The 27,102-nt window shown below is 41.9% G+C and overlaps 3 protein-coding genes and 1 long non-coding RNA gene across 9 annotated transcripts; 3 read left to right on the top strand and 1 right to left on the bottom strand.

Moving 5' to 3' along the window:
• Positions 1 to 746: 746 nt before the first annotated feature.
• Positions 747 to 6,385, top strand: LOC122018489 (protein DETOXIFICATION 27-like). Its single transcript, XM_042575822.1, has 8 exons — positions 747 to 1,124; positions 1,208 to 1,749; positions 1,852 to 1,938; positions 2,037 to 2,093; positions 5,510 to 5,748; positions 5,824 to 5,942; positions 6,029 to 6,115; positions 6,175 to 6,385. Exons 1-8 carry the CDS (start codon positions 849 to 851, stop codon positions 6,220 to 6,222), a joined length of 1,455 nt encoding a protein of 484 aa, XP_042431756.1. The 5' UTR covers positions 747 to 848; the 3' UTR covers positions 6,223 to 6,385.
• A 1,199-nt stretch (positions 6,386 to 7,584) lies between these two features.
• Positions 7,585 to 10,061, top strand: LOC122018490 (40S ribosomal protein S6-like). The gene is made up of 5 exons (XM_042575823.1): positions 7,585 to 7,700; positions 7,813 to 7,877; positions 9,026 to 9,083; positions 9,180 to 9,561; positions 9,654 to 10,061. The coding sequence occupies exons 1-5, from the start codon at positions 7,695 to 7,697 to the stop codon at positions 9,890 to 9,892; spliced, it is 750 nt and encodes a 249-aa protein (XP_042431757.1). The 5' UTR covers positions 7,585 to 7,694; the 3' UTR covers positions 9,893 to 10,061.
• A 40-nt stretch (positions 10,062 to 10,101) lies between these two features.
• LOC122018491 lies at positions 10,102 to 12,315 on the bottom strand. The gene is made up of 2 exons (XR_006121791.1): positions 11,875 to 12,315; positions 10,102 to 10,520 (listed from the first exon to the last, which is right to left on the bottom strand). It is a non-coding gene; the product is annotated as an uncharacterized LOC122018491 (long non-coding RNA).
• A 443-nt stretch (positions 12,316 to 12,758) lies between these two features.
• On the top strand, positions 12,759 to 27,044 carry LOC122018488 (LRR receptor kinase SERK2-like). 6 transcript variants are annotated; one of them, XM_042575815.1, is made up of 12 exons: positions 12,759 to 13,029; positions 13,113 to 13,218; positions 22,073 to 22,181; positions 24,189 to 24,260; positions 24,436 to 24,579; positions 24,661 to 24,732; positions 25,037 to 25,102; positions 25,202 to 25,275; positions 25,379 to 25,516; positions 25,609 to 25,950; positions 26,053 to 26,435; positions 26,535 to 27,044. In XM_042575815.1, the coding sequence occupies exons 1-12, from the start codon at positions 12,829 to 12,831 to the stop codon at positions 26,847 to 26,849; spliced, it is 2,022 nt and encodes a 673-aa protein (XP_042431749.1). In that variant the 5' UTR covers positions 12,759 to 12,828; the 3' UTR covers positions 26,850 to 27,044. The 6 variants fall into 6 exon arrangements, with proteins under 6 accessions (XP_042431749.1, XP_042431751.1, XP_042431754.1 ...); XM_042575817.1 differs by lacking the exon at positions 13,113 to 13,218 and adding an exon at positions 23,844 to 23,970 and having other exon boundaries at positions 12,768 to 13,029; XM_042575819.1 differs by lacking the exon at positions 12,759 to 13,029 and adding an exon at positions 23,844 to 23,970 and having other exon boundaries at positions 13,116 to 13,218.
• Positions 27,045 to 27,102: the final 58 nt, after the last annotated feature.

Raw genomic sequence — 27,102 nt, 5'->3', positions numbered from 1 at the left:
CTAAGTCTGACAACAAGGTGTTCTGTTGTCCCATCGAAGACATGACTGAACTGTAGCAGTATGGTGTCAGGTAAGCTCTCTGACAGGTACATACCGAGGTATGGGCTGCGGACACGTATGCGCCTCGGTGGACGTGCACTAGTTCTTTCACCGCTCTATATAAAGAGCCTCTTCCTTCGCCGGAGGTACGCGCTCTTGGATTTTTGGAGTCACCTTTTGCTGTTCGCTTACCTGACTTGAGCGTCGGAGGGTCGCCGCCGGGAACCCCTTCCCGGCTCGACTTCTGTGCAGGTTCGCCGGAGATTCGTGCGACCAGGCGGAGGCCTACACCATCGACTAGGAGTGCGCCACGTGCCCAGCGTCCTTTGGTTCGGCGATTCGGACAGGATCAATATATTTATCAATATTTTTCATAAGTAAAGTGTAAAATCTATAAGTTCAATATCAAAACTATTATTTATTTATTTAAAAGTTGCTTAATGAACTTAACGAACGTGTTCACGAGTTAACGAGCAGAATATTACGAAGCTTGAGCTTGGTTTGTTTATCTTAACGAACCTCACTAAACAAGCTCAAATGAGCTTTTATCGAATCGAGCTTCGAATAACTCACGAACGACTTGATTCATTTAAACCCCTAGCGATTCACTCAGGACGCCCTGCCTCATTTAGTCCCACAGTTCACGCAAGCGAGGTGCACCACATATTAAACCCGCACAAATAAACAAAAAGCCACGTCAACCATGCCTATCCTTCGTGGTCCCGTGGCCCACATCTCAAGTCGTCCCCCATTAAATTGCAGGTCGAAACAGAGGACGCCGAGGAAGCGACACAGGGAAGAGCCAGATCATGTCCGCCGGCGCCGGAGAAGAGGTGCAGGTCGCTCTTCTCCATGGAGGCGATGGCGCCGTCGATAAAGGCCCAGATTCAGAGGACCTGGTTCTGCGGACGTGGGTCGAGTCCAAGAAACTCTGGCGGATCGTCGGCCCGGCCATCCTCAACCGCGTCTCCTCAGCCACCATGAACTCCATCACCCACGCCTTCGCCGGCCACCTCGGCGACCTCGAGCTCGCCTCCATGTCCATCGCCAACACCGTCGTCGTCGGCTTCAACTTCGGCCTCCTGGTACGGCCAATCACGTCGTTTTATACTGAATTTGACTGAGGAACCGATCGAACCTAGTCATTGAATCGCCGGCGCGCGCGCAGCTGGGCATGGCGAGCGCCCTCGAAACGCTCTGCGGCCAAGCTTTCGGCGCGAAGAAGCTCCCGATGCTCGGCGTCTACATGCAGCGCTCCTGGATCGTGCTGATCCTCTGCGCCGCCCTGATGCTCCCCATGTACTTCTTCGCCACCCCGCTGCTGCTCCTCATCGGCCAGCCCCCGGAGCTGGCGGCGCAGGCCGGCACGGTGTCCCTCTGGTTCATCCCGCTCCACTTCTCCTTCGCCTTCCTCTTCCCCCTGCAGCGCTTCCTCCAGTGCCAGCTCAAGAACTCCATCAACGCCATCGTCGCCGCCATCGCCCTCGCCGTCCACGTCCTCGTCACCTGGCTCTTCGTCTTCAAGCTCAAGCTCGGCCTGATCGGGGTCACCGTCACGCTCAACTTCTCCTGGTGGACGTCCGTGCTCTGCCTCTACCTCTACGTCACCTGCGGAGCCTGCACCGACACATGGAAGGGCTTCTCCGGCGAGGCCTTTTCCGGCCTCTGGGACTTCGTCAAGCTCTCGGTTGCTTCCGGCGTCATGCTCTGGTCAGCTCCCGCTCACTGAAACTCTCCCTCCGTGGAAAAAAAAGCAATCTTTCGATCAAAAATCCAATCTTTTTCTCGAATTAATTCTTTGATCGGCTGCAGCTTGGAGAATTGGTACTACCGGATTCTGATCTTGCTGTCCGGGAATCTGAAAGAAGGTGAGGTCGCAGTGGACGCCATCTCGATCTGGTAAGTGAGGAAGAAGACGACGACGACGAGTGATCGAAGAACTGGAAATTAATGGAGAATTAAATTAAAGAAGAATATTTTTCTTATTTTGCGTGCAGCATGAGCATCAATGGATGGGAGCTGATGATTCCAATGGCATTCTTTGCAGGAACAGGGTACGTGAACATGTTTTGATTCTTTTAGAATAAAGTTGGTGCACTTTATCAAACCCTAATTAATGATGAATTGCTATGAATAGTGTAAAAAAACAGAAAAAAAAAAAAGAAAGAGAAGAAAAAGATAGTTTAGGATTTAAAAAGTATATTTGATACTCTTCTATTCAGCTATAGGTAAACAAACACTATTAGTCGATTAGAATTGCATTTAGTTGATTGTTAGTTGTTAAATAGTTTTGTCCAAAAGTATTTAACGACTTTAATTAGAGGACTTAAAATTAGAAGAAAAAGAAATGGCGTCAAGGAACTACTTATGGTGTAACGTTATTGTTGGATATTGGAGCCTTAATGGATCAATATCGGTTTTATGGAAAAATCGGAATGCCATCAATAGATAGAAGTCATAATTGACTTCAAAATTGAAATCTACGTTTCGCGTAGATAGATTTAGATTATTAATTTGCTCAAAACCGATTAAAGGTGAATGAGAAATTAATTGTTTAAAGTCGGTCCAAATAAACATTAATTACTCATTAATAATATATAAGGAAATGCATGGAAGAATAGTCCCACATCGAAAATTTTCGATGTGCATTCTTTGCTTATTAATGATGCTGTGTTAATGAAGTTAACTCAGAAAAAGACCATGTGCTCTCTTCTCAGGGGAGAGCGGGGGCTCGCACCTGTGAGCCCGCCACCCGCCACGTGCGCAATTGGCGCTTTGTAGGCACACTTTGCACATACGCATTGAGGAACTTAAATTTATGCTCCAGATGATATTGCAGTGCCTATGTGGCACTCGGATAACGTATCTGACATGGCAATATGCCTGTATGGCATCCACGTGGGCAAGAAGAGATGACTGGACTGTTGATTGGGGCAAACGGATGGCTACCGTTGATCAAAGAGGTGTGATGGATCGCCGGTGATGCGATCTGGAGCGTTGGATCGCGAAGAGTCATGATTTGACCACTTGGGATGAGACTTGATCTAAAGCGTTAGATCGAATGGATCAGTAGATTCAGATCCGATGGCTGATGACAATAGGCGAGATCTGAGGGTCACAACTCTTCAGATCTGATGGATGAGATTAAAGTGGGATATGTGAAGGGTTATAACTCTTCAGAATGGACGATCCAGATTGATCCAGCCCAAAGAACACATCCACTCCTTTATCTATACTAAATCTGAAAAAGGATTCTTCAACCTCTTCATTTGGTATAAATCGAACCCTCCAGATGCTGGAAAATTCATTTAAATCATCGAATTCATCTATTTTACTCTCTCTTGAGCATTCATCTCATCTTGTGCATAAAGAGTCCAAAAGCCTACGAGAAGGTTCGCTGGTCTCGGAATTCGGAGTGATACGATTCCGAGAAGTTATCAATTTGATAAGAATTTGAGATACTTTTAGGATTGTAAATACTTTTGGTTGAAAGTGTTTGATGACTATGAGCCTTTGGATCAAAAAAAGGAGTGTAGACATGAATTTGAATCTATATGTAGGGACGAATATTATGAAGGTTGACCTCTAAGAGCATATAAGTTAGCCGTGCTCCAAATTTACTGAATCAAGAAAAGATCATCTATCTCCTGGATTAGTTGGGCAAAATTTAGATATCTGAATTATCAAAAGAAAAAAAAATAATGTAGATAGACTCATGAAACTCTTGAGGGTGCAATGATGCTCATTTGGTATGAAAGTAAAATCTTTAGGGTTGCCAAGTAAAAATGAAGGAGAAAAAGGTATGGATAGACTTAAGAAATCATCATCATGCAATGATGCCACTTTGATACAAATTTAATGTTTCTATAATTCGTCACGTAATTTTATCCAAAATTATTTTACTAATAGTTTAGCCAAAAGTGAATTTAGTGACGGTCGCTATCACAAGCATTGTTGGCTTTTTCACAATGGCCATCTCTTTCAATGATTCATAGCTTTAGACCATTCCCCTTGATCCAAAGCATCTTTAGAACACCCAAATGACACCTCTTCTTTGTTTTCCCCTTCCTATATTTTCCCCCTTCCTATGGACTTAGGAGCAAGATTTTAGACAAAACCTGTTTTTTTCATAAATTTCTCCATCAAGAGTGTTCAAGTGTATCGATAATTAGCTTGCCCCCTTAACACCAATAAACAAGGTCGACTACTAGTGACCAAACACAAGCGTCACACCTTAGGGGTGTAATTCCTACTTATTGATATCGAGAGGTACCTCACTCGGTGATAATATAATAACTAATCTAGAAATCATATAAATAGAATTGATACGGAGATAAAGGTGGACCCCTTAAGAACTAATTAAAATAGGGAAGATCTGTTGATGTGACAGTCAAAATTAAGAAGAAGTCAAAGATATTAACAATATTAGTGATGCGTCTAAGCTAGCCGTAGGGTCGGTCTGGCATGAGTGTCCGCCCGGGCCTCCCGCTCGAACATACCTCTTATCTTGACTTAGGTATCGAGTAGCATGACCGATTGTCTCAGCCGAGTGGGGGCAATGGTCGATCAACCATCCTTCCCAACGAGCAGACAAGGTATCACCCGACCTACTGCCTATCCGATCGGATCTAAGGGTCGATCGGGCATATGACTTTGCGATAAAATGAAGGGTCGAGTGAAGAACGAACAGCTGATCGCATTATGTAAGGACGAGCTAGCGATCCACCAGCCGAGCCGCTACTGGTCGGCTCAGCGTGGGCCCCATGGGCCCAAAGTGTTGTACTTTTTTTAAAGTTTGTGCTACTAATAACAAAGAATGTCCTACGAGCAAATTTAATTTCAGAAACTTTTAGTCTGTCACATCATAGAGATTTACATGTTCACTTAAGGAAAGATATCAGAGACACTTTTCGACTTGTCTTTTCTTAGAAAGGTTTTGGAAAATGTGCATATGCTTTGGTATGCGTGCATAGATACTATAGTAACACTATAAAAAGGGATTTTTACCTACAGACGGAGATATGCAATACTCCATTATTTGACACGGACTCTACTACTGCTTGCTTCTACTATTCTCTTCTCTTGAATCGAGTATTGATTTGAGCGTCAGAGGGTCAACGCCAGAGACCCTTCCCTAATCTAGCACTAATGCTCCTTGTATTGCAGGACAACACAGAGTCTTCATCTAATTAACAACGGAGCCACATTCATAACTAACCGTCTTCTCAATTTTCGGACAACATTAAGAATAATCAAGAAATTTATTATAATTAATTTATTTATATATAATTTTGTTCCCAAGCAACAAAACGGCATGGATAAAATTAACAACAAATGAAACAAAACACAAATATGTACAAGCTAAATCAACTATGATATCAAAGGATCAACTTAACATCAAGCCTTGCAAGTTTCAACTATATTTATGATTCAACTACCTGAACCATTCTTCACAACTCTAAACTCCCAGAGTGCGAGTGGCCAACGAACTAGGAACCGGGAACGGCAAAGCCGCAAGGTTTGCCACCATTATCTCCGTGGCGACCTCCTCCCTGATCGGCTTCCTCTTCGGCGTGCTCCTCCTCTCTCTCCACGATAAGTTTGCCCTCATCTACTCGTCGAGCCCCACCGTCCTCCAAGCCGTCGACGACATGTCCATCCTCCTCGCCTTCACCATCGTCCTCAACAGCGTCCAGCCCGTTCTCTCCGGTGATCTATCAACTCTACCACTCACATACATACACACACATAATGACCTATAACTCACTCACCCTTTCATTACAGGTGTTGCAGTTGGATCAGGATGGCAAGCCATGGTGGCTTACATTAACATAGGGACATACTACTTGATAGGGCTTCCTGTGGGGGTTGCCATGGGCTGGTTCTTCGGGCTCGGGGTCGCTGTATGTCTCCTTCCACCACCTGGCAAATTAACCCTGAACTCGCATTGCCTCTGAAAATATGAAGAGTGTTTTCTTTTTGTGTGAAGGGCATTTGGGCAGGGATGATCGGAGGAACTGCTGTTCAGACAGTGATTCTGGCTTGGATCACCATTAGATGTGACTGGGACAAGGAGGTGAGGATTTAATTTGTTGTTGTTTGAGAATGGAGTGGTTTCTGAGTTTGGTGTTGCAGGCTCTGATGGCGAGGGCTCGCATGGAGGAAGAAGATCTCTGCAAGTAAACGCAAAAGAGAGAGGTTTGGACATGAGGATGGAGTATTGAAGTGGTGCAAGTAAACACAACAGAGAAGAAATCATTAGCAATATTGCTATCTAATTGTAAAATAAAATGGATTTTCATGTATTTATATCTGTTTTTTTGTTTATTAATTAGCGCTTTGTTTACTTGTAAGCTAGTAAAGAAAGCAGTTATGAAAAATAATCTCGAATTGATTTCAATCTGTTAAAATTTATCATATTTATCATTATAATCAAAGATTGATAGTAAAAGATAATATTTCTATAACTACTTTTTTTGTTGTCATTAGTTAGGTCGTGACTCGTGAGGTTGAGATTATAATCATGATTCGTAAACTCGTGACGACCACAAAGAGGTTGATCGTGACATCTCGACAATCATAGAGAGGTTTTTGTGAGTCTACGATGGCTAATTTTTTCGTATTTTGGATTTGAATTCATAGTCAAAAGGAAAGAAATCTTTTAATCGTCATGACTAGTGGGACTTGAGCTCACAATCAATCATGATTTGTAAACTTGTGACAACCATGGAGAGGTTGATCGTGGCTTCTCGACAATCATAGAGTGGTTTTTGTGATTTTACGGCGACCTTTTTTTTCATATTTTGGATTTGAAGAAAAGAAATCCCCTGATCGTTATGACTAAATAAGGAAGCTTGATCTCACAATCATGAGTCGTAAACTTGCGACCACCAGGGAGAGCCTGATCGTGGCTTCCTAATAATCATTGAGAGATTTTTGTGAGTTTATGATAACTAATTTTTTAATATTTTGGATTTGAATTCATAGTTTGAAAGAAAAATAATCCTTGGATCATCGTAACTAGTTAGAGGAGTTTGAACTCCCAATCATAATTTATAAACTTAGCTTGAGACAACTACCAAGAGGTTGATATTCCTAACAATTATAGAGAGGTTTTTGTGAGTTTACATGACTAATTTTTTAATATTTTGAATTTAAATTTAGTGCTGGTTCATCATTTTTCTTAGTTTTTTTCAAGAATAAATAGTTTTTCCCATCCAATTTTGAATTAAAAAAAACAATGCATAGGGTGTGATTTTATATGTGTTGATTAAATTATTTTATTTTAATTTACCATGGGTAAATTTTTTTAAAAATAAATTTGTAAATTTAAAATGGATAAATTAAAAAATTGAATCGTGACAATTATAATAAGATATTTAAAAAATGAGATAAAAATAGAATGATTTTTTTTTAAAAAAAATGATATAAATAATTTTTCTCTAATTAATAGCTTAGTGCGACTGAACAATCAACCGTTCAGATCGTCACTTAGTGACACGTATCAAATAAACGGTCCAGATCCTTCAACTCGTTACTATAAAAGGTAAAGAGGAGAAAGATGCAAACCCTACCGGCGGAGTTTGCTTCGAGATCGGCTTTATCGCCTCTTCGTGTTCGCTTAATCCAGGCGGCGGGGGGTTCCGGGATCCAAGATGAAGGTATTACGCAAGCATTTGATTGATCTGCGACATAGTTTTTTTAGGTCTTTCGTTCTTCCTATTCGTTCGATTCAGATTCGGCTTGGCCTCATTTTTGTTTTTTGTTTTCAAGTTCAACATCGCGAACCCAACTACGGGATGTCAGAAGAAGCTCGAGATCGATGACGACCAGAAGCTGTATGCCATTGCAACGACTAAGCGTTTTGTTTGCTATTTTCTGTTTTATATTTCCTGTAGTTGCTTTTGACCACTTGCTTAGTTGCACACACCGTTGGACACACCATGGTAATGTGTAGAAAACCAGCCAAGGTAGTGGTTTTCTCAAGGCATGGAAAATTAACAAGATCTGGCACTCACTAAATTTCCGTCAACATTAGATATTTGGTACCAAAGATCATAATATGAAGCGAAATGACATTAGAAAGTCTTCATGAGTTAACGGAATGAGAATCGATCTGGAAAAAAGTTTACTTGAGGCTCACACAATTATAAGCCTAGGTGTTGTTCTAGGGTACTGTCTTGGATTACCCTGCCCTTCTGTTGCAGTGAATCTTCATATTTCAGGCTGGGAATTATCGTTGTAAAAGTTTGCAGCATGAGAACAAAAATTATAGTAGTCCTATCAAGATGATACAATGAAATAACATGAGAAGTCTTCTTGAGTTATTATTAAAAAAATCAATCATTTATACGAGATTCGCTTGAGTATAACTTTAAGCATGCATGTAGTTGGATGACATTAGCCAGTATGGTTATTTTTGCAAGGCATAATAGGGATTATGTGGGAGATGCAATTGAAGCTTTTTGGAGTTCATCTGGTAAGATTGTTGAAGTTAGGAGGATCTTCTTGTACACATAATCGATGATCTCTGACTAAACTGAGCTTTTTGGTTATTAGCTATAGTAAGGTGCGTTCTAGGGTGTTGACTTTGATTATATGCCATGCCATGCTGTTCTATTGCTGAGCATCTTCATATGTTTTAGGTTGGAAATCTTAGAAATAAAATTTCTGCCTTAGAAACTGACCTTTGTGCAAAAAAAAAATTATCTGAAGTTTTATATCTGTGAACAATTTTCTTCTTTGCAAGTTTAGGTACATTATTGATAATTAACTATCTTAAAATTGTTTTCTTGTGGAAAACATTTTTTAGTTGTCTGGATTCAACAGTAGTATTGTTAAAACAGATGAATGAAATGATTATGTAGTGCATTTATCAGAAATTATTCAATTTGTGTGAGGACAGAGTCTCCTGTTTTACTTATGTCCATTCTCCTATGATCTCTATCTGCCAAATTTAGCCACAATTGTCATAATTGCTGTGCAGTCGGGCTTTTTATGACAAGAGGATCTCTCAGGAAGTTAGCGGCGATGCTCTTGGTGAGGTATGTTGTAGCTGCAATTTTTCTGGTGGTTCTGGGTAGAATTCGAAACATGCAAAACTTATAAGATCGAGCATATAAGCTTTGTTTCTTTTCCAGGAGTTTAAAGGATATGTTTTTAAGATCATGGGAGGATGTGATAAACAAGGTTTTCCTATGAAGCAAGGAGTTCTTACTACTGGGCGTGTCCGCTTACTGCTTCACAGAGGTACACCTTGCTTCCGTGGGTATGGCAGGCGTAACGGAGAGCGCAGGAGGAAATCAGTTCGCGGTTGCATTGTCAGCCCTGATCTCTCAGTTTTAAACTTAGTGATTGTGAAGAAGGGCGAGAATGATCTTCCAGGATTGACTGATATTGAGAAACCAAGAATGAGGGGACCTAAGAGAGCCTCCAAAATCCGCAAACTATTCAACCTATCGAAAGAGGATGATGTCCGCAAATATGTCAACACATACCGCAGAACCTTCACAACAAAAACTGGTGCAGTTCGATATTTTTGGCTTGATTTCTAGTTTCAGTTTAACTACATGAGCTTCTTTTTCAATAGTCACAATTTTTTTGGGCTCCTGCAGGTAAGAAGCGCAGCAAGGCGCCCAAGATTCAGCGACTGGTGACTCCATTAACATTGCAGCGGAAGCGTTCTAGGATCTCTGAGAAGAAGAAGAGAATTGCGAAGGCAAAGTCTGAAGCAGCCGACTACCAGAAGCTACTTGCCTCCAGGCTCAAGGAGCAGAGGGAGCGCAGGAGCGAGAGCTTGGCCAAGAGAAGGTCTAAGCTTTCCGCTGCCTCAAAGCCATCTGTCGCAGCCTAGAGACTATTTTCTGAGTGACTACCTGTGCAAGTTTTATCTAAGAGAATCACCCGATTGCATAATTTCCTTTGCACTAGCTGATGGATTTTGTTTAAAGATTTCTACTGCTAATACTTTTGACTCTAATTTCAGTTCTCTTTATGCATATTTCACATATATTTCCTTTTCATTTGTTTAATGTTTAGCGGTGCATTTCATTCAGGCTGTAATTGTCTGATAAAGGAGACTTGAATTTTTTAAGTTCAAAGATTCACTAAAAAATAAAGTGAAAAAGGGACATCGTTGAAGATTTCCGTCAGCATGGTCTGAAAAGCATTCGTGACGTTTGTGGCTTCCAGCACGGACGTTTCTAGAAAGAAGAGGTTCTCCTTCTGAGCGAACTCGCGGCGTCTTCTGTGGTTATGCCTCTTTGGTCCTCGAGGTCTGTCTTGTTGCCTACCAACATGATCACAATGCTCCTGTCAGCGTGGCTTCTGAGCTCCTCGAGCCATCGAGGAATATGGTCGAAGCTTTGGCGCTTGGTGATGTCGTACACCAACAAGGCCACAACCTCCCCACGGTAGTAGGCACTGGTGACAGCTCTATACCTCTGTTTGTTTACTCGTTAAATAACTCATCAATTCCATGCCTGCAGAACATCACAAAGGGAAGAAATTACTAAACAATAATGCATCTTGGTGTAACAGTAAAATTATTATCGTATGACTCTGTAATCACAGGTTCGAGTCACATAAATAACTTCTTACAATGTAAGCTAAGGTTACGTATGATAGACCTAATGTAATTCGATTCCCGAGCTTCGTACATCTGATTATCCTTTTTAATATCATTCACAAAAGAACTTTTCATATAAATTTTTAAAGGAGAGTCTTAATACAACGATAAAGGTACTATCGTGTGACCATGTGGTTACATGTTTGTGTCGTGTACATAGCATCTTTGTGCATGAAGCTACCTTTTTAATATCATTCATAGGAATAACTTTACTTATGAATTTTTAAAGGAAGCCTTAGTGCAATGATAAAATTGCTACCATATAACTTCTTGGTTACAGGTTTACAATGGAGGGTAAAATTACATACAACAGACCCAACATGATCTGACCTTTCTTCAAGACCCCGCATTGGCGGGACTTTCATGCATAAGACTACTTTTTTTAGTTATTCCTATGTTTGGTTACAAAATGATTCTATCATTAACTCTTAATCTATCATTTCTATTCTACGTTTTTCTCTATTTCCGTGCTAAAAAATCAGGTCAGAGAAGTTCCAAAGAAAACTCTATATCTTATAGAATAAATATTATACAACAACAAAGTCTTATACTATCTTCAACTACACGAATCCTTCTATGTCATTCCTCTATTATAAATAAATTTTATTTTGTTTGATTATTTTTCGTCTTTCTTGTTTGATATGTATATTTATCATAGTTTCACATCTAGAGACCGTCTAAGTATATATCTATACCATCTTTAAAGTATCTATTAATTTTTTTTCCTCGTAAGTATAATTCCGACTTTCTCTTTAATAGTTGAAAACTCTATATCTTATACTGCTTAATGCTCATACAAAATTACTGAGAGTTAAGTTTCTTAAAAAAAAACTAGTTAACTTGATGGGCACAGGAACAAGCTCGATGGGCTTCAAAAGGTTAGATTATGATAACCCACATCAAATCTGCGTCATATGATTTGTTTAGGCTGTTGGCTTTGATGAACATCCTTTTTCGATTCAATTTCAGTTTTCCTTTTTTCCAAGTACTATCAAAAAGCGTCTAATTAGATTCCAAAGAGTTGAAAAAACAACTTTTTTTTTTATCTGGATGAACAGAATGATCAAAGTGAAGATTGTAGTAGAAGGCAAATAAAACCAATGGCACAAATCAAAGAGCAAAAGGAAGAACAGTGTAACCCAGATCACAAAAGGAAAAAAAGAAACTAGGATTTGGAATGAAAAGAGCTAGAGTTTTAGGGCAAGTACCTCTCTTGGCCAGCGGTCCCAGATCTGGGCCTTGACGCTCTTGTGCTGGGTGATGAGCGTCCGCGTCTGGACCTCCACTCCGATGGTGGACTTGGAGTCGAGGCTGAACTCGTTGCGCGCGAATTGCGCCAGGATTTGCGACTTCCCCACCGCAGAGTCCCCGATCAACCCACCTTGAACACGTAGTTGATCTTGTCGCTGCCGCCGCCCGCTATTCCTTCCGCCACCGCTCGCCGGATCACAGAACCCTCCCGAGCGCGACCAGGGCGAGTGACCCTACCGCTCCCGAGGTTGGCGTCCGCGACGGGGCGAGTCAAAAAGCTATCGGGCGACTCAGTGACCGTTTACTTGCCGAGTCCGATCACCGTCACTTGCTGCAAAGCGACATTAATTCGTAACCAACAATGTACCGCTCCATTGATTGGCGATAAGAACAAACTGAAGCAGGTATATATTTGAATGATTAATCACGTAGCAAAAGTCCTAAAAATATTTATTTAAAATCTTTTTAAAAACACTTTATATATATATATATATATATATATATATTTTTTTTTTTTACCCTAAAATTTTATATGATTTGTGCCTTTTACTGCCAAGAATATTAATTTTTAAATAATTGAGATGTCATTTTTTATATTTTATTTATATTTAAATAATTTCTCTCTTTCTTCAATAATATATAGTTTACAACTCTAATAAAAAAAATTAAAATATTAAAAATATGAATATCTGTTTTATTTTTATTTTTTAATTTTGAAAATAACAATAAGAACATGAAAAAAAAACTCAAGGCCCAGAGGCTACGGCTAGACCGGTCCAATGGGAAGGCCGAAGGCCCACTTGTGAGTTGTGAAGACAACGTAGACCAGTGGAGTCATCGATGTTGGTCAGTCAACGCTAATGGCGACGGCCCTGGATTCTGTGGCCAAAGGCAAGACTACTGGTTGAATAATGGCTGAGGTTGCTTCCACACAACATTTTCCAAGCTTCACTTTGACAGGAAGCAAAAATGCAAACATTTTTCCTCCTCCTTTTCTTTCTCCGCTTTCTTTGAGTCAGCTCACAGCTGTATGCACCTTGCTAATCTTTCCTCTGTTCACTTCAAGCCAGTTCTCTGCAATTCTTGAACAAAAGATTTCAGCTTTTTTTCAGGTAAAACACACTTGAAGTTTTCTTTAGATACTTGAAGTTCTGTTTAATGGATGCGATGGATATTTTCCCTTTTTCTTCTTTAGATGGTTGAAAAGTTAGGACCTGCTTATGGCATCGTTTGGTCTTCAGTTATGAGATTTTATGGAACCAATTATTGTTTCATGGAAACTCTTTGGGCGGCTAAAATCTATGAGAGAAACATTTGTGTGTATTTTTTTGGTTTATCCTGAGTTTGATCCTGGAATGAGATAAACATGTTTGACAATTTGCTTCAAAGAAGGGGTTTTTAGTTGAAAGGACAAAAAGCGTCTAATTAGATTCCAAAGAGTTGAACATCATTTTTCGATTCAATTTCAGTTTACCTTTTTTCCAAGTACTATCAAGAAGCGTCTAATTAGATTCCAAAGAGTTGAAAAAACAACTTTTTTTTATCTGAACGAACAGAATGATCAAAGTGAAGATTGTAGTAGAAGGCAAATAAAACCAAATGGCACAAATCAAAGAGCAAAAGGAAGAACAGTGTAACCTAGATCACAAAAGGAAAAAAAGAAACTAGGATTTGGAATGAAAAGAGCTAGAGTTTTAGGGCAAGTACCTCTCTTGGCCAGCGGTGTCCCAGATCTGGCCTTGACGCTCTTGTGTTGGGTGACGAGCGTCCGCGTCTGGACCTCCACTCCAATCGTGGCCTTGGAGTCGAGGCTGAACTCGTTGCGCGCGAATCGCACCAGGATCTACGACTTCCCCACCGCAGAGTCCTTGATCAACCCACCTTGAACATGTAATCAATCTTGTCGCTGCTACCGCCCGCTATTCCTTCCGTCACCACTCGCCGGATCATAGAACCCTCACGAGTGCGACCAGGGCGAGTGACCCGATCGCTCCCGAGGTTGGCGTCCACGACGGGGTTAGTCAAAAAGCCAGTCACCGTTTACTTGCCGAGTCTGGTCACCGTCACTTGCTGCAAAGCGACATTAATTCGTAGCCAACTATCAACCTCTCCATTGATTGGTGACAAGAGCAGACTGAAGCAGGTATATATTTAAATGATTAATCACGTGGCAAAAATCCTAAAAACATCTATTTAAAATCTTTTTAAAAACACTTTATATGTGATGACGAGGGGCCCCACCCTGGCGCCACGGTAGAGGTCAATGGAGGTCAAAGTCAAGACAGTCGGATGGATGATCTTGGACGGTCGGACGAGTCATATTCCGACCGGAGGTTAAGTACCGACCCACTGTCTCCGACACGGAGTAGTCAAACCGACGCTCAAGGGACGCGTAGAAGCCTACAGCGGGATGTCCTTCAACATCCTTTGGGGAGCTAGTGCCGCTGACAGACGGCATGGTCAGACAGAGGATCGTACGGCGGAAGCTTCTACTGTCATTTCAGAGATATGTTCGACCCGTTAAGGTACTGTGTCAATGACACTTTTCTGACATGTCTCTTCAAAGAAAGCTTGGGATAACGTGCCCGCTTTAAGAAGCGTGCACATACGCTACAGGAGCCTTATATAAAGGGAGGTCTAGGCATCGGCGGAGGTATGCTTTTCTCGCTATTTCTACTGTTGCGCTATAGTTCTCTTTGCTTCTTGTTTCGCCGAGACTGACTTGAGCGTCGAAGGGCCATCACCGGGGACTCCTTCCTTGGCTCGGCACTGACGCTGCTTGTGTTGCAAGCGGGAGCGAAGTCCACCGGAGGCCAGCGTGAGCGCCACGTCCCCAGCATCCGTCTCTTTGACTTTCGGACAGGATCATATTGGCACCGTCTGTGGGGACTTTGCTTGATTTGAGACGTGAAAATGGACGATGCTGGAAAATTCTGTCATACTCATGACCTTGGTGGTTTTCGACGAGCATATTCACTCCACGGGTATTCGGGAGTCGAGGAATTGAGTCAGATCCTCTGCTAGTCGGCAGGTCAGTTTTTCTGTTATGTTTTTTCTTTCGGTCATAGGATCTGCAATAGTTCTCCGATCGAAGACTCCCGTGCCGATCGGTCGAGTTTAAGCTATATTTGAGTCACGGGCTCAATGTCGAAGACTCGCGTGCCGATCGGCCGGGTCTAAGGTATACTTGAGTCACAGGTTCAATGTCGAAGACTCTCGTGCCGATCGGCCGTGTTCATATTATATTAGAGTCACAGGCTCAATGTATAAAACTCCCGTGCCGATCGGTCGGATTTATATTATGTTAGAGCCACAGGCTCAATGTCGAAGTCTCCCATGCCGATCGACCGGGTGTATATTATATTAGAGTCACAGGCTCAATGTCAGAGACTCCCATGCCGATCGATCGGGTGTATATTATATTAGAGTCACGGACTCAATGTCGAAGACTCCCGTGCCGATCGACCAGGTGTATATTATATTAGAGCCACAGGCTCAATGTCGAAGACTCCCGTGCTGATCGGTCGGATTTATATTATATTAGAGTCATGAGCTCAATGTCGAAGACTCCTGAGCCGATTGGCCGGGTTTGAGTTATATTAAAATCATGGGCTCTAACGGTCGAGCGACAACCTTAAACCCTCGTCTCCACCAACGGTCGAGCGGCGACCTTAAACGCGAGTCTCCGACAAAATCGTCAAGCGGCGACGTTAAAAGCGTGTCTCCATCAATCGTCAAGCCACACGGGATCCCTCTAGCTCGTCCTTGGTGGCTGCTAGCGCAGCATCCTTGGAGGCCATCTGATCGCGAAGGAACTTTTCTTTGGCCGAGCGGTTATTCCGCTCAACCACCAAAAAATCTTCGGCCTCCTTAAGCTTCTGGGCCAGGCTCCGGGCTTCCTTGTTCTTCAATTCAAGATCGTCGATGGCCCGTTGCTTCCTAGCAGTGGCCGACTCGATTTTCTTGTCGAAGGTGGTGACCCGCTTGTTGAGCCGAGCCAGCATCACCTCCTGATCTGCGGATTTTTTCCGCTCGGCCTCCAGAAGTTTATTGCTCCTCTCCAAGTCGGCCTTCAGCTTCTCGACCTCAGAGATCGATGGCCCTTGGGAGGAGGAAGCGCTGCTCGAGACTTTGAGTTTCTTAAACTCGTCCTCCAAGAATGCGAGCCTGTGACACATGACCAGACTCTCCACCCAGTACTGCGAGTAAAAGGGAAAAGGTTATAGCCGAACGGGGGTAAGTCATGAGTTTACATTAAAGAACTTACTCCGGTGGCCATTTGGGTGTGACTGTTGCCAGGGCGCCTGGAGGTAGCATCGCCGCACGGGCTCTTGCATCCTCCCAGACTTCGGCGAGCGGCCCCCGGATGAGGATCTAGTGCTCGGGGGTCCGAGACTGGGCGCTCAGCTCACTGTAGTCCTCCGTTGGCAGATGGAGGATCGCCGTAACAAATCGTCGGCCGCTCGGGGCCGAGTGGGATGAGGCCTCCCGACCGAAAGCCGGTAAGATGTCGAACCGTTTAACCGCTAGAGGTTTCGGTGGTGGCGACATGAAGGCCACGAGCGATGCGGCGACGACCCCTGCGGTAGGTTTGCCAGGGAGGGCGTCCGATCGGACGATGATGCCTCCACAGCTTCTGGGAGCGGAGCCGGAGTCGAAGTTTCGACCCTCTCGACCAGTTGCGCACCTGAGGTAGTGGAACGTGAAGACGGCTCCGCTCGGCGCCTCTTGCACCTGGTCAGTGGCATGTCGGAGGAGGCCGAGCCTAAGGGTTCCTCGACGGGAATGATGGGGTGTCACGTCGTTTGAGGCTGTGAGCTTGGGGTGGCCCCTCCGCTCGGCGCATGGCTAGCCGCGCCTTCGCCCACTTCCACGAGCGTCTCCTCGCTCAGCCCAAGCAGATCTTCGTGGGAGCTGACCGGCCGCAGACCTCGGCTCACCAGTTCCTCGATAGTCGTCTTCTCGATCGCGCTATCCGAGAGCTTCGCCTTGCCGGCCATCCGTGCACACATCATGACTTTGGCTGCAGGATAAAAGGAAAAATCAGTTAGCATCAAAGGAATATGTAAAGAAGTATCTTACCTAAGCTGGTCGGCAGCCGGGCACGGATCGAACTCAAGCCGAAGATGTAGACGGCATCCTCAAGCAGCAACTTGTAGATGTCGTACTTTTGACCTGCCAGCATCGCCGCAACATCCAAATAGTCCGATCGGCTCTTGTAACTCTTCAGTGGGGGTTGAGGTGCCACTTCGAGCTACCAGTGGGTCGAGAATTCCGGCCGCTCAGGAAGACGCAGAAAAAAGTACTCGCTCCAATGTTTATTGGAGGATGACATTTTATCAAAAAACACTAGACCAGCCCTAGACTGGAAGAGGAAGGTCCCCGGCTCGGACAGCTTCGGGTAGTAAAAGTAGTGGAAGACCCGGGGCGTAAGAGGGATGCCATGCAGCTGAAACAAGACGACGACGCCGCACAGAAGACGGAAGGAGTTCGACACGAGTTGAGGGAGGGAGATGCGGAAGTATTTACAAATTGCGATAATGAAAGGATGGATAGGGAACCGCAGACCGGCGGAGAAATGGTCCCTGAGCAGATAGATGCATCCGGTCGACGGGGTATTTGGCCGATTGGACGAGGAAGGCAAAACAATCTCGTGGTTAGGCGGAATTTCGAAGGCATTTCTAAGACCCTCCGTGTCGCCCTCGTCAAACCTAGACTCCATGGTGGTATACCAGGGTCCAGGGATGGGGGCTGACAGCTGTGAGGAGCTGGCCATCGCAAAAACGGACGCAAAATGGGGGAAAGACGATCGAAAAAGATACAAAAGGGTCGCGAGAACGTCGCTGGAACAGCGAAAAGCAGAAGGCTCGAAAGAAAAGGTGACGGGAAGAGAGCTTACCGGGAAAGAGGGAGACGGAGGATCACCGGAGGGCAAGACGCAAGGAATCGCCGGAGAGCACAGTGAGCAAAAGCATAAAGGCCGTTGGAAACACGGCAACGAAAGCTTGTAGAAGGCGACGACGCAGCGGGCTCATATACCCCGGGCTCGGCCTATCGAAGCCGTCCGATCTAGGTCGCGGAAACCTAGGACAAGATCTCGCCGTTGAATTCAAACTGCCAAGCGTCGCCATCAATGCCTGTCATGTCAGGCGTGTGGCGGTAGTGGCCGTGACAGGTTGGCAGTTAATGCAGGCGTGGGAACCTGTTGTGCCTTAATAAGAGGGGATTTGCACGATTCCCAAGAAATTCATTTGGATACTCCTGACCATATCAGTTCATTATGATTATGAGATATGATAGATGAATCTGAAAATAACTTTTCTTAATGGAAACCTACTCTAGGACGTATATATGATACAACCTGAGGGTTTCACATCTGTTGATAGAAATAAAGTATGCAAGTTTCAACGGTCCATTTATGGATTGAACCAAGCATCCAAAAGTTGGAATATCCGTTTTGATGAGGTAATAAAAAAGTTTGATTTCTCACAAAATCCTGACAAACCTTGTGTATACCAAAAGGTTAGTAGGAGTGTAGTCGTATTCCTAATATTATATGTCAATGACACATATTACTCATAAGAAACAACGTGCCAGTTCTACAAGTCAGTTAAAATTTGGTTGTCCAAAACGTTCTCCATAAAAGACATGCAAGAAACAACTTACATCCTTGGGATGAAGATCTATATAGATAGATCAAAGAGGTTGCTTGGTCTTTCACAGTCTACATATATAGACAGAGTGCTAAAATAGTTTAACATGTATGAATCTAAGAAAGGTTTCATACCCATGAGGTATGGAATTCACCTTTCAAAATCTATGTGTTCACGTACAGAAGATGAGAGGATTTGCATGAATAAGATTCCCTATGCATTTGCGATAGGATCTATCATATATGCTATGTTATGTACAAGGCATGATGTATCATACGCTTTGAGTGTCACAAGCAATCGGATCCAGGAATGGATTATTGGGTGGCTGTCAAGATAATCCTTAAGTACTTAAGAATAACTAAGGATATGTTCTTAATATATGGAGATGGTAATATAGTTATACGCGGGTATACTGATACTAGCTTCTAGACAGACAAGGATGACTCCAAGTCCCAGTCTAGATACATACTCACATTGAACGAAGGCCAGTTAGTTGGAAATGTTCCAAGCAAGACATCGTAGCAAACTCTACCTATGAGGCATAATACATTGTAGCTTCGGAAGCAGCAAAGGAAGTGGTTTGGATCAAGAAATTTATCACTGAACTTGGAGTGGTTCGGACCATTGTTGAAGCATTACCCGTCTACTGCAATAACACTAGAGCCATTGCGCAAGCAAAGGAACCCAAGTCCCACTAGCAATCCAAACATGTGCTTCGCCATTGTCATCTAATCAAGGAGATCATAAGTAAGAAAGAAAAACAACTCGAGAAAATTTCCACTAAAAGGAACCTACCGGATCCTTTGACAAAGGCTCTATCACAAAGCAAGTTTGAGAGTCACGTCTAAGCTTACAGTTTAGGAAACCATGGCGATTGAACATATGTAATTATAAAAGTTTTAAACATTCCCTAATTAATGAATTGATGTATTCAGACATCATCAATTCTGTGAGACTAGTATAGGTTATACTCCTTGGTCTAACTAAGCGGTTGTTACTTATTAGCTGGAGACATTGAGATGTCAAGAATTAAACGTGGATGCTAGTTATAGTTCATTAGAGTGACTTGCTAAAAGGTTTCATATGGTTCTCTACATATATGAATATATTTGTGAAGTACTTACTGCAGCTCGAATGCAAGTTTCCTTTGACTTGAGATATTCAAGTCACCTTGGTCATGGAGGTTTATACTTTGACATCTCAAGCAAAACATCTCCTTAGAAATGTGAACTCGGGATGATTGGGTATAAGTCGAAGTGCCCGAAAGTGTTTGGATAACCCATAGAGGATTCACTGCTCCTTACGAGGAAACGTATACCCTATGGCCACTTGTCAGGATTATTACTCAAAGTCTTTACAAAACATCATATGTTAAGAGTATGAGACTCTCAGACACTTGTAGAAGTAATTTAAATCTACAAGATGAGGAAGTATTACTTGGGCTAGGTGTAACGTAGTCAGTCTAGTAGGGACAGACATATAAACTATGTCCTGAATCAAGTGGGTATAAGACTAGTGAAAGGAATAAGGACGACTCACTAGTTGATGAAGAATTTAGAACTAGTTCTGGAATCAACTGTGATTTTTCAATTAATTGGGGATCATGATGTACTACTAGGTGTCACTTATAATCGATTCATAATTAAATAGTTAATTATGGACGACCAAGATAAACCAGGAACCTATTGGGTCACATGCACTATGAGTATCTAAAAGACATAAAATAAGTTCGAGAATTCGATTTTCAGATCAAGAGATAAAATGTTTGGTTGAACTAGACGAAGGGCAAATATGGAAGATATTTTATCGGAACGGAGGTGCGGATGGACCACATCTCTTATGGAAGAGTTAAACCATATTTGGTTTAGTAATGAACCAAATTGGTTTGGTTTAAACCCAGTTGGTTTATTTGTGAACCAAACCAAGAGGTTAATGAGTCAAATTTTGGTTAAGGAATATGGGCCGGGTTTGGACATTTTAATCCAACTTATCAAAAGAACCTATATATTGATATAGAAGGGAGAAAATTAATAACCAATTCATTATTCGTTGGTTTAGATTTTTTGGAAAAACCTGGCCTCTCTCTCTCTCCTCTCCTCTCTCTGCCGCCTCTCACTAAGAAGCCAAGAGGAAGAATTTTCTCTTCCTCAAGCTTTCGCTTCTTCTTCCTTCTCTTGGATCATGATTGCCTCCACGCTTGGCTAGTATAAATCAGAGGCGAACCTTGTTGCTCATCGAAGTTGTCTTGAAGATCTCGGCGTGGATACGAATAGAGGCGAGGTTCGTGGACGTCGCTAATGTTGATGCCCTTTCCTTTATGCATCATCTGTAAGGTATGCCTAGAATAATCATTATTCTTAAGTTTTGTTTTACAATTATGTCTACGTGAGTTGTATCCTGCATGCGTGTGGTGTTTGTTATAATAAAATAGTTTTATTATCGTATTTTTACTTCCGCTGCATGTTTTGTGAAATATGTTAAGCACACACCACTGCATCAGGCATACCCCAACAACCCTCATATTAGTTTCCTGACTTCCTTAGATTAGTCATCCAATTCCCTTATATCAGTCACCCGATTCCTTCAGGTAGGGCTTGCATCCTATGTGGCTCGTTGAACCGTTACCCTCGGCAAACGTGGACAACATAGTCGTTCTCTCCTAAGGGGCGTGGCTCGTTGGGCTTGCATCCTATGTGGCTCGTTGAACCGTTACCCTCGGCAAACGTGGACAACATAGTCGTTCTCTCCTAAGGGGCGTGGCTCGTTGAGCCGCTGCCCCCGACAGATGTGGACAATGTAGGCGTTCTCTCTCGGGGGGTGTGAGCAATGTACCTGTTTATCCTGGAGGATTTGGGTAACGTAGTCATTTCTGTCGAAGGACGTGGCCTACGTAAGCATTCATCTCAAAGCACGTGGGGACGGGAAAGTACAGTTGCAGCTTTATAAAAGGTCGCTTGCTCCCACGGGGATAGGTATGCACACACCACCATCTGGACTCCTGTACTACTCCACCACTTTCATCTTCTCATAGCCTCTGTGTTGACTTGAGCGTCTAAGTGATCACGCCGTGTCTAATTTCAGCACCTATTCAATCTCTCTAATTGAGCGTGCAAATATCCTAGGCGATCTCATCATCATCGAAGCTCTCGAGGTCTCCCTGACTCATCAAACCACAATCTCAGACAGGAACAAATGTCATTTACTCACGAAAACCTTTGGAGAATCAATTGCATAGAGCATGCTATCAAGTTGACGTTTCTTTTACATTCTCCATTTATTAGCTGTTGCTAGTTTTTTTCTGTCAATTTTGTTTTCTTTTCTGAGGTGGCTTTTATCAATTGATTCACATGTGAAAGTTGATTGATGTTCCTGAATTGCGAGAGAACTAATATGTAGATCTGTTTGTAACTGTTTCTTGGGACCTGATTATCTCAATTGACCTTCGTCAAATTGGTTTGATAGAACAATCTAAATGATAGTCCCTGTTCCTCTTTGTTTCTAGTGTTCTTCGTGCCTGTTGAATTAAAAGCTGAGGATGAATGCAAAAGTGAACTTGGTCTTGCTGTTATGCTTTGCCTCTCTTTATTCTTCTCTTGCATCACAGAGGGAAGGTAAGTTTGTTAACTTAAACCTTTTTATGTTATACCGTAATGACTCAGAAAACTTTGGTCCTTGTATCTGCTGCTTTCTTTCTAAGAAAAATGTTAGCTTTGCCTAAGCCTCGTGTTATATTCAGGGACTATTGCTGGATAGTTTAACCTATTTTCATCTTTCATTTACAATTATTTGGGCATTTCAACCAATGTTCAGGGAGTATTGCGTGTACCTATTTTCATCTTTAGTTCATGGTCTGACACTCATCTGTTTCTAGTTAATTGACAAACTCCCATAGTCCTACACTACTCCTGCAAAAGCCAAAAGCCAAAACCCTAGGTTGGCTAAATTGCAGAGGCAAACTGCAACATAAGTTTTCTCAATCACAGGAAGAGAACAGCCAACAATTTGTGTGCCTTACTTGGAACTCAAGACTGAAACATCCACTCATATATTCTGTAGAGCTAGAGAACAATATGCAATTAAGAGCAGCCCGGTGGACGAAGCTCCCTTCAATGTAGTATTTCGGAAAGGGTCTATTGTACACAACCTTACCCTGCATTACAAGAGATTGGTTTTGTGACTTGAACCCATGATCACTAGATTATGCTATAGCAACTTTATCATTGCACCAAGTCTACCCTTCAAAGAACAATATGCAATTGTAGCAAATTATTCAAAGGTCCCACTAAATATGTTGTATCGGTGATGGAAGCTTTCAGAAACTCTCAACAACCATCTGATGCACATTCTAATGTTGTTCAGATAAGAGGTCTTAGTTAGAATAACAAAATTCAATATTTCAAGGCCAGCCTCCATTAATTTAGTTCGTAAAGGTGTCTAATCTTTGGACTGATTCGGCTTGTGCATATTTCCTATTTTATTCTTAATAGGCTATTGGCTTTCTCTTCCCCTCAAAAGAATCTCAACAGTTTCAGAAATTGTACTCTAAAATCTAAAATTTTGTTCAGCGTTTACTTTAATAGTCTCTTCATGTAGACCCATCGACTCTACAAATGTCTATCTCCATTTCATCTTGATGAACCAGTAGGTAGTTATTTTGGCCACAAGCTCCACTCCACCTTAAATCACGTTAGTAAAATAATCAACAAGGGTTTTAGTGGGAGCCTCATGATTCATCCATTTTATCGCAACTGACATTTGTAGTCTGGAAACATAGATCTTGTTCGGCATTTTTCTTTGATGTTAACTTTTTTGGTTTCCTGTTTACTGTATGGCCTGATAACTTCGGCTCAAGTAGTTTAAGCGGGCCAACTTTACATACCATTTTAAGGTCACAATCAGACAATTGGTATTCTTTCAAAGTTAGATAATGGGACAAGTTTCCAGCCTTGCGCAAGAGAATTACTCCTTGCCTTCAACTCTATGAGACAGAAATGGTGCTTTGATAATCTAGCTTCATCCCATGAAATATTTTCATTGATATCATAAGTAGACCTAAGGAATTCTTGGAGGCAATATGCAATACCACAACTCATTGTAAACTTGCATAAACTTCTGTGGGAATCTGAAGAAAATTATTATGGAATATTCTTCCATGAGACCGGTACGCTGATTGTTTTAGAAAATTATTATGGAAAGAATAACAGATATGTTGCAGATCTATCCATTTCATCATACCTCTACAACACTGCATAATAATTACTGAATTTCAACAGTGGGTGTTCTTATCGATATAAAGACAGCCTTTCAAGATGTTAACCAGCTTACTTCTTGGATAAGCAATCAAGTTTCTCCATGTAATTGGAACTTCGTGACATGTTCTGGTGGTCTTGTTGTGGAGTTGTAAGTTTAATTAGTTTAGCAGTTATTGTTATTTCTATACCTTTTTATTAGCATTTCTGATTGCTAAGCCTCAAGTTCACCTTCTATTCCTTTACCTTGCGGTTGCCCGTCTAACATCACATCACATATATGATTTACTTCTTCCATACTTAATTCTAAGTTTGTGCAAGAGCTATCGATGGTTTAACACGGCATTTACCTCATTGAAATAATTCCAGGGCACTGTCGTCTAAGGGATTCAATGGAACTTTGTCTCCGAGACTTGGAGAGCTTCCTAGTCTTCGTACATTGTAAGTAGTAGCAGATCTGAAAAACAAATAAGCATTCAGTATTACAAGTGATTGAATTGTTCATGCTAGTTCATACATTTCTTCTTCTCTTTATGGTAGCGATGCCGGTATCGGTGTCACCCTAAGAACGTAGTACTTTTAGGATTTGACATTACATATGGCACCATATATGCAGGTCTCTATCAGACAACTTTATATCTGGTTCTATTCCTAAAGAGCTTGGAAACTTGTTAAGCTTGAGAAGCTTGACATTGCAGAATAATAGACTAAATGGGACCATACCAGATTCTCTTGGAAATCTGGCAGCACTCCGAATTATGTATGCGAAACTTACACTCTTCATTCTTATCTAGCTCCATCAATATTTCTCTTCATTTGCTTCACTTGCTTACAAATGCAGGGATTTAAGTGGGAATGCTTTAAGCGGTAACCTTCCCGGTTCTCTTTCGAACCTATCAAGCTTAAGTAATATGTAAGTATAAGTTCTCCTTCACCTGATAGGAGATAACCAATCATTTTATTCATAAATCAAGCTTAAATACACAAAAAATAAAGGAGAAATTATACTTTTTCTTTTTCCAATTTTCATTATTAGAGTTCCAACTATTAAATCACACTTGCTTAGGGAACAAAGTGCGAAATTGAACATTTATATGTAAACTATTTGTTCAATATGTATCATATATGAAGGCAAAATGTATTGTAGTTCATGTTTCAATAGATTGTACTTGTAATTTATCGTCTATCTAATTACAATATTGGCCTTGTATTTGCAGTAACCTTGCTTACAACGATCTCACCGGCGACATACCCACGAATCTACTTAATGTTTTAAGCTATAAGTAGGCATATACCTTATATACCGTTGCGATAACTTAAGACTCAGAAAAAGAGAATCATCGATATTTGGCAAGTGACTTGCTTTATGTACTTCATTGCAGTTTCACAGGTAATAAGCTTAATTGTGGCACAAACACCTTGAATAGTTGCACGAACAACATAACTAATCAAGGAGGTATGACATATTTAATTTAGATTCTGAAACATTTGAGTGTTTTCTGGTTTCTCATTCATAATATTTGGAAAATATTGTATTCCTCGCACTTAAATCTTAATAGAAGCATCTAAGAATTCAAAGAGAGGACTCGTAATCGGAAGTATCGGAGGAATAATAGGACTCCTACTCGTATGTGGTTTGCTTCTTCTATGGAGAAGGAATAAGCATTACCCACACGATACTTTTGTTGATGTTCCAGGTATTTTTTATATATTTTTTTTGTTTCTTCAGCTTACACTGATTGTTCTAGACTAATATCGTAAGTTCCTTTTGTTTTTGTTGATTATCTAGGTGAATCAGACCACAAAATTGCATTTGGACAACTGAAGAGGTTCACTTGGCGAGAACTAAAAATTGCAACGGGCGACTTTGGTGAAAAAAATGTTCTTGGTCAGGGTGGTTTTGGGAAGGTATACAGAGGAGTGCTCTCAGATAATTCTGAAGTTGCCGTAAAAAGGTTGATTGATTACGAAAGTCATGCCGGGGAAGTTGCATTTATCCGTGAAGTTGAATTGATAAGTGTTGCTGTTCACAAAAATCTTTTAAGGTTGATCGGCTACTGTACGACACCCACCGAGCGCCTTCTGGTTTATCCTTACATGAAAAATCTGAGTGTCGCCTATCGTTTACGAGGTAGCTATCGCTTGAACCTCATTACATTGCTTTAAGCTCGCAATGCTTGTCATCCCATGATTTTTCATTTTGAACTCGATGGTGCTGCTGCAAATTATGCAGATCGAAAACATGGTGAGGCAGTGTTAGATTGGCCGACGAGGAAAAAAGTGGCCATGGGCGCAGCACACGGTCTGGAGTACCTTCATGAGCATTGCAACCCCAAGATCATTCACCGAGATGTCAAAGCTGCCAACATCTTGCTCGATGAGAATTTTGAAGCAGTCGTCGGAGACTTTGGCTTGGTCAAATTGGTGGATGTTAGGAAAACTTCTGTGACGACTCGAATTCGAGGGACTATGGGCCATATCGCACCGGAATATCTGTCTACCGGCAAGTCCTCAATCAAGACTGATGTTTTCGGTTACGGAATCATGCTTCTTGAGCTCGTCACTGGCCAACGTGCCATCGACATCTTTGAGGGAGAAATTTTGTTGCTCGATAAGGTACAATTAGTTTTCAATGCGAGTAAAAAGCGTGTTTACTTACTAGATATCAATGTCTACCTTTAAGCAACTACTCAATCGACGACTATCCTTGTGAAGGTCAAGAAACTATCGAGGGAACAACAACTTGATACCATCATCGACTGCAACCTCAACAAGGACTACGATATTGTGGAAGTGGAAAAGCTGATTCAAGTTGCACTTCTTTGCACGCAGCAATCACCGGACGCCCGTCCAACAATGTCGGATGTAATTCGAATGCTAGAAGGCGAAGGCTTGACGGATCGATGGGAACAGTTGCAACTAGTCGAGGTTAGTCAGAAGCAGGAGTACGAAAGGATACAAAAGAGATTGATTTGGGACGATTACTCATCGTATAACCAAGAACCCATCGAATTGTCTACCGGAAGGTGATGAACCTTAACTTCTAGGGGCGTTGCACCATTTAGTAAGTAATTCAATGTTCAAGTACAAGAATAAGAATGTTCATTGTAATACACAATACTTTCCTTGCAATTTGAAATTCCTTTGTAGTAGAAAAGAACGCCCAAAACACAAATGTAACTTGAGGGTGAAATTTCCGAAAGTATAGACAATTCCTTTCGTTTCCCCTTTTCGATAGATCAATATTCAAAAAGTATAGAAAATTACAACTTGAAGCCTAACA

The sequence above is a fragment of the Zingiber officinale genome, chromosome 9A, assembly GCF_018446385.1.
Source record: "Zingiber officinale cultivar Zhangliang chromosome 9A, Zo_v1.1, whole genome shotgun sequence".
Lineage (NCBI taxonomy): Eukaryota > Viridiplantae > Streptophyta > Magnoliopsida > Zingiberales > Zingiberaceae > Zingiber > Zingiber officinale.
This window is presented reverse-complemented; position numbering and strand designations above follow the sequence as displayed.

Bases quoted from the DNA above. Each gene is read 5' to 3' on its own strand.
- LOC122018489 (XM_042575822.1), top strand. From the start codon at position 849: ATGTCCGCCGGCGCCGGAGAAGAGGTGCAGGTCGCTCTTCTCCATGGA. The intron at 1,750-1,851 runs GTCAGCTCCCGC...GATCGGCTGCAG, and splicing joins GCTTCCGGCGTCATGCTCTG to CTTGGAGAATTGGTACTACC. The intron at 1,939-2,036 runs GTAAGTGAGGAA...TTTTGCGTGCAG, and splicing joins GTGGACGCCATCTCGATCTG to CATGAGCATCAATGGATGGG.
- LOC122018490 (XM_042575823.1), top strand. The intron at 7,878-9,025 runs GTATGCCATTGC...ATTGCTGTGCAG, and splicing joins ATCGATGACGACCAGAAGCT to TCGGGCTTTTTATGACAAGA. The intron at 9,084-9,179 runs GTATGTTGTAGC...TTTCTTTTCCAG, and splicing joins GCGGCGATGCTCTTGGTGAG to GAGTTTAAAGGATATGTTTT.
- LOC122018488 (XM_042575815.1), top strand. From the start codon at position 12,829: ATGGCTGAGGTTGCTTCCACACAACATTTTCCAAGCTTCACTTTGACA. The intron at 24,261-24,435 runs GTAAGTAGTAGC...CCATATATGCAG, and splicing joins CTTCCTAGTCTTCGTACATT to GTCTCTATCAGACAACTTTA. The intron at 25,276-25,378 runs GTATGACATATT...AAATCTTAATAG, and splicing joins CAACATAACTAATCAAGGAG to AAGCATCTAAGAATTCAAAG.